This window comes from Vombatus ursinus, unplaced genomic scaffold (assembly GCF_900497805.2).
Source record: "Vombatus ursinus unplaced genomic scaffold, bare-nosed wombat genome assembly UNPS02014773.1, whole genome shotgun sequence".
NCBI lineage: Eukaryota > Metazoa > Chordata > Mammalia > Diprotodontia > Vombatidae > Vombatus > Vombatus ursinus.
In genome coordinates, this window is record NW_020954551.1 from 43,083,534 (window position 1) to 43,099,904 (window position 16,371).

At 38.4% G+C, this 16,371-nt stretch overlaps 1 protein-coding gene across 1 annotated transcript in view; it reads left to right on the forward strand.

Annotated features, from left to right (window-relative positions):
• Positions 1 to 16,371, forward strand: part of EEFSEC (eukaryotic elongation factor, selenocysteine-tRNA specific) — a 243,410-nt gene that overhangs the window by 192,863 nt on the left and 34,176 nt on the right. The window contains exon 5 of the mRNA XM_027863808.1: positions 14,737 to 15,375. Within this exon, the coding sequence (XP_027719609.1) occupies positions 14,737 to 15,375 (639 nt within the window). The remainder of the gene's footprint in view (positions 1 to 14,736; positions 15,376 to 16,371) is intronic.

Sequence of the window (16,371 nt, forward strand, 5' to 3'; positions counted from 1 at the left end):
AGTAAAACCAGAGCAGGCCTCAGGAAACTAAATCACGGGCAGCTATGGTAGTTTCCAGGCTTCTCAACCCACCAACACCAAAGACAACTTGGAAGGTCAGTGAGAAAGGTCTGTCAGACCTGGGTGAGAGAGGAGCGCAGTCCAGCCCTGGCCCTAGCACAGCTCTGGAGCAGCAGCTGCAGTAGCTGTTTCTAGAGCTCTTGGCCCACAGACAGTACGGGGATCGATTGTCTGATCAGACAGGGATTGCAGGGACCTTTTGCTTTGCCCACGCTTAGATCTGGGTCGCAATCTTGGGTGGCGGTCCCAGGGGAGGAGGAGCTTGTGACAATGGTAGAGAGGCAATCCTCCTTACAGTTCCAAGGCAGAAAAGAGTGCTTGTGGTCACTCATAGACCAGAACACAGGCCAGGGAAGGAGTAAACACCTCTCCTTTGATCTTACCACCCTGGAAGAACTGAAAATGTACAGGTCCCTAGAAGTATCTCTAAAAATAGCTGCACAAAACCTCTGAAGATTGGGACAGTACACCCTTCACACTGGAAGCAGAGCCCTACCTTAATAAAGAGTTAAAAAGTCAAGTAATTGGCTGGGAATATGAGCAAACAGCAGGAAAAACTCAAACTATAAAATTTTACTTTGGTTACAAAGAAGATCAAAACATACAACCAGAAGAAGACAACAGAGCCAAGCTCCTACATCCAAAGCCTCCAAGAAAACTAAGAATTGGTCCCAGGCCATGGAGGAGCTCAAAAAGGATATTGAAAAGCAAGTAAGAGAAATGGAGGAAAAATTGGGAAGAGAAATGAGAGTGATGCGGGAAAATCATGAAAAATGAGTCAACAGGGGCAGCTAGGTGGAGCAGTGGATAGAGCACCGGCCCTGGATTCAGGAGGACCTCAGTTCAAATCCAGCTTCAGACACAAAACACTTACTAGCTGTGTGACCCTGGGCAAGTCACTTAACCCCATTGCCTACCCCCACCCCCCCAAAAAAACCCAAAAAACAAAAATGAGTCAACAGCTTGCTAAAGGAGACCCCCAAAAAAATAACTGAAGAAAATAACACCTTAAAAATCAACTAACCCAAATGGCAAAAGAGATCCAAAAAACCAATGGGGAGAAGAATGCCTTAAAAAGCAGAATTGGCCAAATGGAAAAGGAGGTCCAAAAGCTCATTGAAGAAAATAATTCATTGAAAATTAGAACTGGGCAGATGGAAGCTAATGACTCTATAAGAAATCAAGAAATTATAAAACAAAATCAAAAGAATGAAAAAAATAGAAGACAATGTGAAATATCTCATTGGAAAAACAACTGACCTGGAAAATAGATCCAGGAGAGATAACTTAAAAATTATTGGACTGCCTGAAAACCACAATCAAAAAAAGAGCATAGACATCATCTTTCAAGAAATTATGAAGGAAAACTGCCCTGATATTCTAGGACCAGAGGGTAAAATACACATTGAAAGAATCCACCAATCACCCTCCTGAAAGAGATCTCCAAAGGAAAACTCCTAGGAATATTATAGCCAAATTCCAGAGTTCCCAGGTTAAGGAGAAAATATTGCAGAAAGAAACAATTCAGGTATTGTGGAAACACAATCAGGCCAACACAAGATTTAGCAGCTTCTACATTAAAGGACTGGGGGAATTAGAATGTGACATTCCAGAAGTCAGAGGAGCTAGGATTAAGACCAAGAATCACCTACCCAGCAAAACTGAGTATAATCCTTCAGGGGCAAAAATGGACGTTCAATGAAATAGAGGACTTTCAAGCACTCTTGATGAAAAAAACAGAGCTGAATAGAAAACGACTTGCAAATACCAGACTCAAGAGAAGCATGAAAAGGTAAACAGGAAAGAGAAATCATAAGGGACTTATTAAAGTTGAATTTTTTACATTCTTACATGGAAAGATGATATTTGTAACTCATGAGACCTTTCTTATTATTAGGGTAGTTGGAGCTGTTGTTTGCTTATTTAGTTAAGAATAGAAGGGAAAGGGGCAGCTAGGTGGCGCAGTAGATAGAGCACCGGCCCTGAAGTCAAGAGGACCTGAGTTCAAATTCAGCCTCAGACCAAACACTTGACACTTACTAGCTGTGTGACCCTGGGCAAGTCACTTAACCCCAATTGCCTTAAAAAGAATCTATCTTACCTTTTCTTACTTATCTTTTCTTAGGAAAATAGGGGGGAAGGGGATAAGAGGGAGAGAATTTGGAACTCAAAAGTTTTAAAAATGAATGTTAAAAATTGTTTTTACATGAAACTGGGAAATAAGATATATAGGTAATGGGGTACAGAAATCTGTCTTGCCCTACAGGAAAATAGAAGGAGAAGGGGATAAGAGAAGGGGGGTGATAGAAGGGAGGGCTGATTGGGGGAAGGGATTATCAGAATGCACGCCATCTTGGGTGGAGGGAGGGGAGAGATGAGAAAATTTGGAACTCAAAATCTTGTGGAAGTGAATGTTGAAAACTAAAAATAAAGTAATTAATTAAAAAAAGAAAACTAAAAAAAAAAAGAAAAAGAAAAAATTCACTGAAGAGAAGATCTCCTTAAAAAGTAGAACTGGCCAGGTGGAAAAGGAGGTACAAAAGCTCACTAAAGAAAATAATTCTTAAAAATTAGAACTGGGCAAATGGAAGCTAACTTTATGAGATGTCAAGAAACAATAAAACAAAATCAAAAGAGTGCAAAAATAGAAGAAAATGTGAAATATCTTAGTGGAAAAACAACTGACCTGGAAAATAGATCCAGGAGAAAGAATTTTAAAATTAGTAGACTACCTGAAAGCTATGATCAAAAAAAGAGCCTAGACATCATCTTTCAAGAAATTATCCAGGAAAACTGCCCTGACACTCTAGAACAGGGATAGAGAACTTGTGGCCTCAAGGCTACATATGGCCCTCTAGGTCCTCAAGTATGGCCCTTTGACTGAATCCAAACTTCACAGAACAAATCCCCTTAATAAAAGGATTTGTTCTGTAAAACTTGGACTCAGAAGACTTCACCCAAGGACCTAGAAGGCCAAATGTGGCCTCATGGCCACAGGATCCCCTGCTGTAGAACCAGAGGATAAAATAGAAATTGAAAGTATGAACCAATCACCTCCTGAAAAAGATCCCAAAATGAAAACTCCTAGGAATATTTTAGCCACATTCCAGAACCCCCAGGTTAAGGGGAAAATATTGTAAGCCTCAAGAAGGAAACAATTTGAACGTCATGGAGCTGCATTCAGGATAGCACAAGATTTAGCAGTTTCTATATTAAAGGACTGGAGCACTGAGAATATGATATTCTGAAGGGCTGAAGAGCTAGGATTACAACCAAAATCGCCTGCCCAGCAAGACTGAGTATAATCCTTCAGGGGGAAAAATGGATATTCAGTGAAATGGACTTTCATGCATTCCTGATGAAAAGACCAGAGCTGAATAGAACATTTGACTTTCACATAGAAGACTCAAAAAGAAATGTAAAAAGGTAAACAGGAAAGAGAAATCATAACAGATTCAGTAAGGTTAAACTGTTTACATTACTACATGGGAAAATGATACTAGTAACTCCTAAGAATTTTTTCATCATTAGGGCAATTAGAAAGAATATACATAGGGGCAGCTACGTGGCACAGTGGATAGAGCACCGGCCCTGAAGTCAGGAGTACCTGAGTTCAAATACTGCCTCAGACCAAACACTTGACACTTACTAGCTGTGTGACCCTGGGCAAGTCACTTAACCCCAATTGCCTTAAAAAAAAGAAAAAAAGAAAGAATATACATAGATAGAGGGCATGGGTGGGAGCTGAATGTGATGGGGTGATTATCTAAGGGGTGAGAAAGGGGCATGCACTGGGAGAAGGGGAGAGGGGGTAGAATGGGGTAAATTATCTGACCTAAAAGAGATGCAAAAGAGCTCTCACAGTGGAGGGGAAGATGGAGGAGGCGGGGAGAAGCATGGGAACTTTCCTCTCATTGGAATTGGCTCAAAGAGGGAATAACATACACACTCAGTTGAGTATAGAAATCTATCTTACCCTACTGGAAAGTAGGAGAAGAAGGGGATGAAAGGGGCAGGGGGAGAGGGGGCTGATAGAATGGAAGGTGGATTAGGGGAGGGAAAAGTCAGAAGCAAAACACTTTTGAGAATGAACAGGGTAAAAGGAGAAAGAGAGTAGGATAAATAGGGGAAATAAAATAAATAGGGGAAAATAAGATGGAGGGAAATACATAGTTGGTAATCATAACTGTGGGAAAAAATTTATAGCAAGTTTCTCCGATAAAGAAAGACCTCATTTCTCAAATATATAAAGACCTGAATCAAATTTATAGAAATAAGAAATGGTCAAAGGATATGAACAGGCAGTTTTCAGACAAAGTAATCAAAGCTGTCTATAGTCATATGAAAAAGTACTCTGAATCACTATTAATTAGAGAAATGCTAATTAAAACAACTCTGAGCTACCATTTCACACCTATCAGATTGGCTAATATGATAGAACAGGGAAATAACAAATGTTGGAGGGGATGAGGAAAAATTGAGACACTAATGCATTGTTGGTGAAGTTATATACCGATTCAGCTATTCTATATAGCAATTTGGAACTGTGCCCAGAAGGATATACAACATGCATACCCTTTCACCAAGCAATACCACCACTAGGTCTGTATGCCAAAGAGATAAAAAACAGAAAGGAAAAGGACCAATATGTGCAAAAATATTTATAGCAGCTCTTTTAGTGGTGGCAGGGAATTGAAAATTGAGGGGTTGTACATCAATTGGGGAATGGCTAAACATGTTATTGTATATGATGGTGATAGAATACTATTGTGCTGTAAGAAATGAGAGCAGGATGCTCTCAGAAAAGCCTGGAAAAACTTACATGAACTGATGTAAAGTGAAATAAGCCGAACTAGGAAAACATTGTATACAATAATCAATATTGTATGATGATCAACTGTGAGTGACCTGGTTATTCTTAGCCGTATAATGGTTCAAGACAGTTCTGAAGAACTTATGATGGAAAATGCTATCCATCTCCAGAGAAAGAACTGATAGAGTCTAAATGCAGATGGAAGTATATTTGTTCTTTACTTTATTTATCATGGTTTTATTTTTGTCTCTGTTTTCTTTCACAACACGACTAACATGGAAATATATTTAGCATGGCTGCACATGTATAACTATATCAAATTGCTTTCCTTCCAAATGAGAGAGGGAGGGTAGGGAAGGAAAGAGAGAATTTGGAACTCAAATTTTTAAAAAAATGTAAAAATTGTTTTTACATGTAATTGGGGAAAATAAATATTAAATTAAAATAAAAAATAAAAGGAAGAAACTAAGGCCAGACATTCCCCAACCCCCAAAATGCATAGAACCCAGCACTAACATAAAGTCCAAAATCAAGAACTAGGCTAGAAGAATGAGCAAACAAAAAAAGAACCCAAACATAAAGAGCTACTATGATAATAGGGATGCTGTAATTTAAAATACAAAAGAGAATGAGTTGAAAATATCTGCTAGCAAAGCTTCAAAAAAAAAAAAAGCAGCTTGGACATAAGTCCTAGGAGAGTTAAGAAAAGAGTTTTTAAAAGATTTAAAAAACCAATATGATCTATAGAAGCAAGATATGAACAGAAAATGAACAGTGTAATAAATGGGATGCAGAATCTTACTAAAGAAAATAACTCCTTGAAAATTCGAATTAGCAAATCAGAAGCTGACTCCAGAAGATATTAAGAAAGTGAGGAGACAAAAAAAATTAATAAATAGAAAAATGTGAAACATCTTAGAGGGAAAATAACTGATCTGGAAACACAGATCGAGGACAGATAATTTAATAATCACTCTACTACCAAAACACAAACAAACAAAAAAAGCCTAGATGTTTTTCAAGAAATCATAAAAAGAACTGTGCAGATATCTTAGAGCCAGAGGGCACAGTAGAATTGAAGGAATCCACTGGTCACCTCCTGATAGAATCCCAACATGAAAACTTCCAGGAATAATATAGCTAAAATCCAGAGCTCCCAGATCAAGGAAGAATACTATAAGCATCTAGAAAGAAAGAATTCAGGTACCATGGAGTCACAGTCAGGATCACACAAGATTTAGCAATCACTAGAAATCAAAGGATATACAAGAATAACATCCAACAAAACTAAATATTATGCTACAGGTGGAAAAATGGCCCTTTGATGAAATTAAGGATTTTCAAATATTCCTGATGAAAATACCAGAGCTGAGTAGAATATTTGGCTGATAAACATGAAACTCAAGAGAAGCATAAACAGATAAACATGAGTGAGAAATCATAAGGAACTAAACAAGATTAAACTATATACATTCTTGAATGAGGAGATAATACATGTAATGCCTCAGAACTTTATCATTACCAGGTATCTTATAGGGAGTCTAATTAGAGGTCCTGGGTATGATTCTGTTATATTTGGATGATCTCAAAAAAAAAAATGGAAAGGTGGAGAAGAGAGGCACTGGGGAATGGGGTGGGGGGAGGAGAAGAATGGAAAAAATTATTACACAAATATGGAGGACAGAAAAAAGTTGTTTATACAATAAAGTAGGCAGGGGAGGAGGGAAAGAGCAGGTGATGCTTGAACCTCACTCCCATTGGAACTGTTCAAGGAAGGAATATACATACACGGAGTTGTGTGAAGAAATCCATTTTACCCAGAGGGAGGTAGGAGGAAAAGTGATTAAGGGAAAAGGGAGGAGGGGTAAGAGGGAGAATAAATTAAGGTAGGCAATAGTCAGAAGCCAAATGGACTCTTAAAGAGAGGTCAGTGGGGAAAAAAAAGAGAAGGAAAAATAGAAGAGGATAGGATGGAGGAAAATACACAGTAATCATAACTGTTAATGTGAATGAGATGGACTCACCCATAACACAGAAGAACATGGCCAAATGGATTAGAAACAAAAATCCAACAATATATTGTTTACAAAAAAAGTACTTGAAACAGAAAGATGTACACAACAGTTAAAAATAAGAGACTGGAATAGAATCTTTTATGCTTTAGTTGAAAGCAAAAGCAAAGATAGACCTAAATAAAAGAAATAAATAAAGTAACTACATTTTGCTAAAAGGTATCATAGACAGTGAATTACTATCAATGCCAAACATATATGTACCAAATGGTATAGCATCTAAATTCTTTTTTTTATTATTTTTTTTTATTTTTAGGCAATTAGGGTTAAGTGACTTGCCCAGGGTCACACAGCTAGTAAGTGTCAAGTGTTTGGTCTGAGGCCGGATTTCAACTCAGGTCCTTCTGACTTCAGGGCCGGTGCTCTATCCACTGTGCCACCTAGCTGCCCCTGCATCTAAATTCTTAAAGGAAAAGTTAAATGAATTACAGCAAGAAATAGTAGAGCTATAGCTTTTGTTTTTCTTGTCGTGTTGTTCAGTCACATCTAATTCTTCATGACCCCATGAACCATAGCATGCCAGGCCCTTCTGTACTACACTCTCTCGAAGTCTGTCCAAACTCACATTCATTGCTTTCATGACACTATCTCTCTTATCCTCTGCTGCCCCTTTTTCCTTTTGCCTTCAGTCTATCCCAGCATCAGGGTCTTTTCCAATGAATTCTGTCTTTTCATTATATGGCCTGATTATTTAAGCTTCAGCTTCAGTATTTGACTATCCAGTGAACAGTCTGAATTAATTTCTTTAGGTATCATTGATCTGATCTCCTTGCTGTCCAAGGGACTCTCAAAAATCTTCCTTAGCACCATAATTCAAAATCATGGATTCTGAAGCTCTCAGGTTTTCTTATAGTCCAATTCTTACAGCCATACATTGCTACTGGGAAAACCATTCTTGGAAAAACCATATGAACCTTTGTCAGCAAGGTGATGTCTCTGCTTTTTAGTAAGATGTCCAGATTTGCTATAGCTTTCCTTTCAAGCAGAAAATATCTTTAATTTCATGGCTCCAGTTACTGTCTACAGTGATCTTTGAGTCCAAGAATATAAAATCTTGACACTGCTTCCATTTCTTCTCCCTTTATTTGCCAGGGTGTGATGGGACCAGTTGCCAAGATTTTAAGTGAGTTTTTTTGTTTTTTGTTGTTTTTTTTTTATGTTAAGCTTCAAGCCAGCTTTTCCACTTTCTTTCATTGTCATCAAGAGGCTTTTCAATTACTCTTCACTTTCTGCCATCAGAGTAGTATTATCTGCATATCTGAGGTTGTTAATATTTCTCTCAGCAACCTTAATTCCAGCTTTTGATTTGTCGAGCCTGGCATTTTGCACGAGGTACTCTGCATAGAAGTTATAAATATGGTGACAATATATAGCCTTGTCTCCTTTATTCATCTTAAGCCAATCAGTCATTCTCTATTCAGTTCTAATTGTTGCTTCTTGGTGTACAAGTTCCTCAGGAGACAAGATGATTTGGCACTCCCATCTCTGAGGACTTGTCACTTGTTGTGATCCACAGTCGAAGGCTCTAGTGTAGTCAGTGAAGCAGAAGTAGATGTTTTTCTGGAACTTCCTTGCTTTCTTCATAATCCAGTGCATGTTGGAAATTTGATCTCTAGTACCTATGCCTCTTTGAAAACCAGCCTGCTCTTCTGGTAGCTCTTGGTTCACGTATTACTGAAGCCTAGTTTGCAGAATATTAGGCATGACTTTGCTGGTGTGTGAAATGAGCTCAGTTGTTCGCTAATTTGAACATTCCTTGGCATTGCCCTTCTTCAGGATTGGGACATAAACTGGTCTTTTCCAATCCAGCGGCCACTGTTGAATTTTCCAAATCTGCTGGCATATCGAGTGCAACCCCTTAACAACATCATCTTTTAGGATTTTAAAGAGCGCAGCTGGAATTCTGTCACTTCCACTAGCCTTATTGTTAGCAATGCTTCCTAAGACTCACTTGACTTTATTCTCCAAGATGTCTGGCTCTAGATCAGTAATCACACCGTCACGATTATCAGTGATGTTAAGGTCTTTCTTGTATAGTTCTTCTGTGTATTCTCACCACCTTTCCTTAATCTCTTCTGCTTCTGTTAAGTACAAATATTTTTCATCATCCCCATTTTACTTATGAGGAAACTGAGGCTTAGAGAGCTCAAGTGATGTGCTCAGGGTTAAGCAGAGAGAATTGATTGGAGTTGGTGCTTAATGCCTGGTCTGTTAACGTCTAAGATCAGAGCTTATCACTATCCAAAATGAATCCTTTTCTCCTGGTTCCCCATGTTGGTTGTGATTAGGGTACATTGGAATGAATTTCCTGTCTAACTATTATATCCTAAAATACCTAAGCTCAGAGAGCATTACTCATCGAGTAAAAACTCGCAGGATTCCATTTCCCAAAAAACTATTAAGTCTGAGTGCAGAGAGTTTTGGTGAGATGAGGACCTATTATTGGTCTGTATTCTGAGAGGCAAGAAGTTTAAAAAGCAGCAGATAGGTGCACTCACCTGCAGAGCAGCAAGCCAGGGGCTGCATCTGGATGAGGGAGATGAAAGAACACAGGTAGTTGTATTGCTGTGATGTCCTTGAATCTAGGAAACCTACAAGAATCATTATTTGCTTCAAGTCAAGGCAGGAGACTTCAGCAGATCTCTAACCTCTCCCATGAGGTTTTATTGGATCTCTTTCCTGCCTGGAGAGGCTTCCACAGATCTCCTAGAGACTGATAACACTGAAACCTAAGCCTTTTACCACTGGGCATGTAAATTCAGAATCAACTGTGTCCCTTTCTTGATACACTGGTGGATTAGTGGGGATTAAAGAGGGATTAGATTGAAATCCCTCCTGATTTTGTAAGGAATTGCTCCCACTTCTATATAGGAAAGAGGGGGTGGAGTGTTAAGAATGGTTCTGCTACCTGATTATTTGCCCTTGTTACTTGTTAATAATGATAATGGTAAAAATAATGATGATAATAATAATAATGGCTTATATTGGTGAAGTCCATTAAAGTTTAGAGAGTAATTTCTTCATAACAACCCTGTGAAATAATTAATACAAGTATTATCCTCATTTTACAAATGAAGAAATTGAGTCTGAGAGGCTCCCATCAACCCGCCTCTCAGAATCCCTCGCTTCCTTCAAAGCTAAGCTAAGTCATCTTAATTAAATGTTTTGATATTATACATCTAGTTTCTATTTTGATTGTAACAGAATAGACACAGAAATGGGGGCTTGTCTTAATTCACATAATTATGATTACCCCCAGATAGCTCCCACTGAACTGGAGCGGTAGTCAGAGGTTCAAGGACTGAACACTACATTCATCAATTCTGGGAATTTGAGATTCTGTAAAAGTTACTTTAAATGTAGGAAACATGTATTTGCCAACTCTCTGCATATTGAATAGCAGTGTTACTCTGTGTTTATCCTGGGATAAAACCCCCCAGATAAAAACTAAGTCATTCTCACAATGTCTTTATTTTCTCTTTCTGTTTCCTTTTCAGGTCCTGAAAAATCTTTATTTCCACAGTTATTTTTGTTGCTTTTCTTTTCCATATTATCTTCATCAAGATTTTTTTATTATTTTAATCCTAAGAATATGAACCGCATTGAAAATTTAAATTTGTGTATGCATATATGTAAGTACCTATGTGTATATATATACACATATACATGTGTATATATATATACATATACATATGTGCATATATGATACATGCATACACATAATCTAGTAATTCAAGTTTGAGATCAGAAAGGAGGAATTGGGTGTTGTCTAGGAGATCAGTAGTTATTTCATTGAGGTCATTTTCCCCTGATGGGAATTGTAACTCATGTAAATGTTCTCAGTGACTTCTCAGGAGGACTCATAAACCTGAAATTTCACCTTACGGGTTGTGGCACAGCAGTTTACTAAGTGCCTACTTATTACATGGAGAATGTTTGACTTGGAACCTGCTGGCATTCAGATTTCTAAATAGGTTTGGAGTTTAGTTGGATCGTTTGTCAATCTGAGTATGGGGAGAATAGTGGTTTGGTTCCCACTTTATTGAAAAAAACTCCTGTTGGATGCTATGCAGTCTCTGCTTTGAGATACATTCTTGAGAAGTTGTATATAAATGAAATCTTATTTCCTATTGACTTCCATTCCCTTTTTAGTGGTGCTTCATCTTATCTGATTGATTTGTAGCCTTGTCTAGTATTTAGTTATCAGTTTCCTTGCCCTTCAGCCTCTTGTGGGGAAGTTAATGATCTGTAAACAAACACTTAAATACTGAAGAGCTTCAGAAAGTGCTGGGCTTCTGTACAGAAATGTGTTCTGTTGACCCACTATCATAGCCTGGGAGATGTTTCCTAGGAGCATAAATCTTTAAAAATATATAGATGGCCAGGGAAGGGAAGGACTTCCCCCAAAGGGTCCTAAGGCCTCTCATTCCATAGCTGTCCAAGTCACTTTTTCTGATAATGGACACTTACCTTTAAAGCATCAAAACTCTTTTGATTTTAAGCATTTTTAATGGGAGCCTTTCCAAAATATATTACATGCCACTCTGACTTCTTAAATTTGGGATGTCAGATATAGCATAATTAAATTTTGTGTTGGTGGCTGAGGGTCACTTATGTACTGTAGTATGGCATAGTGATGACTACAGGGGCTATGAAGATCTGGACGAGTTTGGCCTGCAATGCCAAGTGACCTTATGCTGCTAATGCCTTTTGAATTCATCTGCTGTCTTTGTGTGTTTTTTTCTGTCTTTTTCTTCACTGTCAGTTATTATTTCTTGCTTCTCTTAGTGCTTTTGCTGCTTTTCTCAACTGCCTCCAAGTTTTAACGTCCTATTTTAAAATAGCCGGTTTGGTGACAAACCAGAAAACAGCTCAGAATAAAGAAAGAATCAGCAGACTGTGCAGGAAGACCAAGGTGTTTTCCTTCTAAGTAAAGGGCAGGAATTTTGTGATTTTGGCAGCTCAGAGACCCTTTTTGCTCCCTTCTGAAATTGTGCTACAAATAGATGTGGCTGCTACATAATTTAAATCGGTGTGATTGAGATGATATTATATTCTGAATATGTGTACCTTAATTTTACCTGCTTTGTAAAATGAGCTTGGAGACAGAAAGACTTGAGTTCATATGCCACCTCAAATAGTTACTTGCTCTGTGCAAGTTACCTAACCTGTGTGCTTTCTGTGTGCAAGTTTACCTAAAAGTTACCTCTTTTAGCTTTAGTTTGTTTATCTGTAAAACGAGAAGATTGAACTCATTGTCCTCTAAGGTCTCTTCCAACACTAAATCTGTGATCCTATTATCCTAAACGTAGCTTCTTGACATCTATATATGGAACATAGCACAGGTGAATTTAAAAAAATTATTTGATAAAATTTGTTTAGTATATAATCTGAGCTCTCAATATATTCCCAACTGAATCCCTCACAATATATAGTCTCTCAAAATAATAAAGGAAAGCAACATAAAAAATAATTGCAAGTAATAGTGTGTACAATCTTAACCTTTAGTAACTTTCCCTTTGTAAAGTGTAATTAACTTAACTTTCCAGAGTTCTTTACAATATTTCTTTTTACACAGGTCTTCCCAGAATGTAGTATCGTGCCTGGCACATAGTATTTACTCATTAAATGCTTGTTGATTAACAGATTGTTAAAATAAAGGATGAGTGTATGATTTATAGTTAGTATCAGTGATTTTTGTTGCCTTTTTGGAGTTGTCTTCATTAACATAATTTTTTATTAATCATATAATGGTTCTTTTGGTTCCATTTTGTTCACTTTGTGTCACATCATGCAAGTCGTGCCATATTTTTTTTAATTTTTCATGCTGTTTGCTATGACAGTAATATTTCAGTAAGTTGGCTTTGATTCTGAAGTAAATCAGACAGTTTGTTTGGAAGGTCTCCTCATAGAAGCCCTCACAGTTCTCTCCTGTTTACAGGTTACTTGCAAATTAGAAAAGAATAGCTATGTACCTATTCTTCCACCCTTTTAAACTATCACACAGCTTCTCATTGATTGGCCAACAATAGGTACCAGGCCAAGCCCCACTTGATCATTGTTTGGGCCCTGATTGGCTCAGAGTGAATGTGAATAGCAGTTGTTTCTATTTTAGCCAGAAACCCTAAGAGGTCTTTCCCTCTCAGATTTTTTTTTTTTGACTAGGTAAAAGAGGCCATTCTCTACCTCATTTCTTACTTACCTTTAATCACAGATTGGGCATTGCCTCAGTCAGACTGAGACCTGTTAAAGACCTTAGCTTAAAAAGGTCTCCCACTGCATCCTGGGCCGTCTCCAGTCGTCCTGATCCATATCTGGCCACTGGATCCAGATGACTCTGAAGGAGGAAGTGAGGCTCAGTGAGCCCTCCCTCACTGAAATCCAATTCACTTGCATGTCAGGGCATCACCTTCCTGATGTCATGGTCCTCTTCAATAAGGAAGGACAAACAGCAACGCTCCCAAACACACCCAGGTGGAGCCCTGGCCAGAGAGCTTCAGGGTCAGAGCTGGTTTATAGTAGCTGTCGTCTTGTCCAGGAAGGAACCTCTCTGAAACTGCTTCTAGGATCTTGCGTCTTTGCAAGGGTCCAGAGGGCCATGTCCTTGGGAGTATTGGCTTTGTGCTAAAAGCTTCTTGTCATCCAGCTCTTCAGACATTCTGCCTTGTTATTTATGTACTTGCCTTTCCCTTTCCCTAGCTACTGTCTCAGGTTTTTGGGGGTTAAGGCCATGTTTTTGCATTTCTTTGGGTATTAGCACTGTGCTCTGTGCATAATAGGCATTCATCACATATTCAATTGAATCACATCTTTGAGGTGGAAGGCATTTTATTGGTTTAATCTCTTCCCACTCGGAATCTCATCTACAGCAATGCTAGACCCCTTTTGAATACTTCTGTTGAATACTTCTGTTGCTTCCTTACCTCAGGAAGCAGCCTATTCCATTGTTGAACAGCACTCATTGTTTAAAAAACAAAAACCAAAACAAAGCCTTCTTTAGTAAGGAGATTAGACCAATGAAACAGCAGACCATTCTGTTGTGCATTCTTACATCTCCTCAAGCTTTAGACACTGGGATATGTGATATCTGACTGTTTAAAAAGCTATTGCCTTCCCAACCAAATGTGGTGAGAGGGAACATCTTTGTGTGTGATGTAGAGAACTTTATAAGAGAATATTTGTTATTGCCTCAGAGGCACTACAGAATAGTAGGAAAAAATGCTGGGACCAGAAGACCTAGTGTCTAGACCTAATCCTGCTACTTCTAGCCATGTCACCTTGGGCAAATCAGTTCAGGTCCCAGGGTTTCAGTCTCCTCCTATGTAGAATGAGAAAATTAGACAATGTGAAATCCACGGTCCATTCCAGCTCTCCCTTGCCCCTGTGGTAGTGTTGCTATGCTCTGTATTGTGAAATAAAAATGACATTGTACAGATATGAGATAGCTCTGTGTCAACAACCACTGAAACATTAGGTTTTTGTGTGTGTGTTCTTCCCCATGGCTGTGATGCAGTTTGTTTTTTTTAAACTTAACATGGAACAGAGTTTGATTTGCTAATGGGATCAATCAGTAAACATTTATTAAGTTCCTACTGCATGCCAGGAACTGTATCAAGTGCTGGGAATACAAAAAAGAGGCAAAAGATAGCCGCTGTCCTCAAGGAGCTCACAGCCTAATGCAATGTGAGGGAAATAAGGGAAGATAGAGGCTCTGCAAAAGAAAATCTTAGAGGTTTAGAGCTGTTTTTGATTAACTTAATTCATTCTTTTTTTTCCTTCTCTTAAAATCAGGTAGTGAAGAAAGTGAAGTCCATGCAGATGTTCCACACTCCGGTCACCTCAGCCATGCAAGGAGATAGATTGGGCATCTGTGTGACCCAGTTTGACCCCAAGTTGCTAGAACGGGGGCTAGTGTGCACACCAGAATCTCTCCATACCATCCATGCTGCAATTGTTTCTGTTAAGAAGATTCCTTATTTTCGAGGTGCTCTTCAGACGAAGGCAAAATTTCATATAACAGTTGGTCATGAAACAGTGATGGGAAGGGTGATGTTTTTCAGCCCAGCTCCTGATCAGTTTGATTGTGAGCCCCTGGAAGAGGCCTTTGACTTTGGAAAGGAATATCTATATCAAGAGCAATATTTGTCCAAGGATTCCACCACTGCAGAGGAGGACAAGAAGAGTGACCAACCTGTAGAGAAGTGGCCAAAACAGCAGTGGGCTCTCCTGGAATTCGAGAAGCCTGTCACCTGCCCAAAACTGTGTCTTGTGATTGGCTCTAAACTTGATACTGATATACTCGCCAATACTTGCCGACTAGCTTTCCATGGGATAATGCTTCAAGGGCTAGAAGATAAGAACTATACTGAGACTTTCCTGCCCAAGCTGAAGGTGTATAAACTGAAGCACAAGGAGGGACATGTGGAGCGGGTAAGCAGTATCATTTTTATTTCTTTTTTGGCTGCCTGGTTCTTAGAGTCATTTTGGGGTAATATGGACTTAGTGAAAGTTCCTTGCAAACATTCCATGATGTTGTCTCTCTTTCTCTCTCTTTTTAAAATTTTTAACATTTAAAACTTTTAACATTTTTATTTAAGTTCCAAATTCTATTCCTCTTCCCCCTTCCCCTCCCAGAGATGGGAAGTAACCAGATATAGATTATACATGTGCAATTAGGAAAGCATTTCCATATTCGTCATTTTGTACAAGAAAACTCTAATAAAAAAAAAAAAGAAAGTGAAAAGTGAAAAATAGCAACCTTTAGTCTTTATTCAGTCAATATCAGTTCTTTCTCTCGTGGCTGATAGTATGCTTCATCATTAGGACTTTGGGATCGTCTTAGATCATTGTATTGCTGAGAATAGCTAAGTCATTCACAGTTTTTCATTGAACAATATTGTACTTATTATGTACAACATTCTCCGGGTTCTGTTCACTTCACTGTGCATCAGTTCAAGTAAGTCTTTCCAGGTTTTTCTGAAATCATCCTGCTTGTCATTTCTTACAGCACAATAATATTCCCTTTACAATCATACAACAACTTGTTTAGCTATTCCCCTATTGATGGGCATTCCTTTGATTTCCAATTCTTAGCCACCACAAAAAGAGCTGCTATCAATATTTTTGTAGAAATAGGTCCTTTTCCCTTTTTTTGGATGTCTTTGGGATATAGATCTAGCAGTGGTATTGCTGGATCAGAGGGTATGCACAGTGATATTGTCTAGTTAGTTGGAAGTAGTGACCACTTGGGATCAGAGAAGGTACTCTGACTTTTCACACAAGCTAATATGAAACAGGATCTTTTAGTGTTATGGCTAGGCACCAGCTCTGATAATTACCTCACTCTTTAAATTGCGTTTTAGATTTTAGGTGAAAACAACTACATGATATTCCATATTGTTGAAGGCCATGTAACCATGGACTGGC